Raw genomic sequence first — 545 nt, 5'->3', positions numbered from 1 at the left:
CCGGGCCCAGTGTCTCCCCACCCTCATGGTGAAGTTCTTCCTTACATCTAACCTAACTCTCCCCTCTTTCAGTTTGAAGCCATTACTCCTTGTCCCATCACTACAAATCCTTATAAGAAGTCCCTCCCCAGCTTTCTTATAAGCCCCACTGAAGTACTGAAAGATGGTCATAAGGTCTTCCCAGAGCCTTCTCTTCTCCAGCCTGAACAATCCCAACTCTCTCAGCCTCTCTTCATAGTAGAGGTGCTCCAGCCCTCTGATCATCTTTGTGGCCCTCCTCTGGACTTGCTTCAGCAATGAAAGTGCTAGCAACGTGTTGATGTTGGGCATGTGGGGCAGCCTGGGCCCACCACCCACATCCCTTCTCCTTGGAGTACAGCCTGGGGCACAAATCATCACTGAGCTGGTCTTGTTGTTCCCCTCAGGTACCTTTCTGGAACGGGTGCAATGAGGATGAGCACTGTGTCCCTGATCTGGTCCTGGATGCCAGAAGCGATGTGCCCACTGCCATGTGAGTAGGTCACTTAGAGCATCCTCCCAACCAG

General features: G+C 52.3%; 1 protein-coding gene across 1 annotated transcript in view; it reads left to right on the top strand.

The window, feature by feature from the left end:
* The window catches only part of ITGA11 (integrin, alpha 11), a gene marked incomplete at both ends in the record, with an annotated part of 22,143 nt that overhangs the window by 11,380 nt on the left and 10,218 nt on the right, over positions 1 to 545 (top strand). Inside the window, one exon of the mRNA XM_008941031.1 lies at positions 426 to 511. Within this exon, the coding sequence (XP_008939279.1) occupies positions 426 to 511 (86 nt within the window). The remainder of the gene's footprint in view (positions 1 to 425; positions 512 to 545) is intronic.

This window comes from Merops nubicus, unplaced genomic scaffold (genome assembly GCF_000691845.1).
Source record: "Merops nubicus isolate BGI_N331 unplaced genomic scaffold, ASM69184v1 scaffold26995, whole genome shotgun sequence".
In the NCBI taxonomy this organism is placed as follows: domain Eukaryota; kingdom Metazoa; phylum Chordata; class Aves; order Coraciiformes; family Meropidae; genus Merops; species Merops nubicus.
Note: the sequence above shows the minus strand (reverse complement) of the source record. Positions and strands in the feature narration are given on the sequence as shown.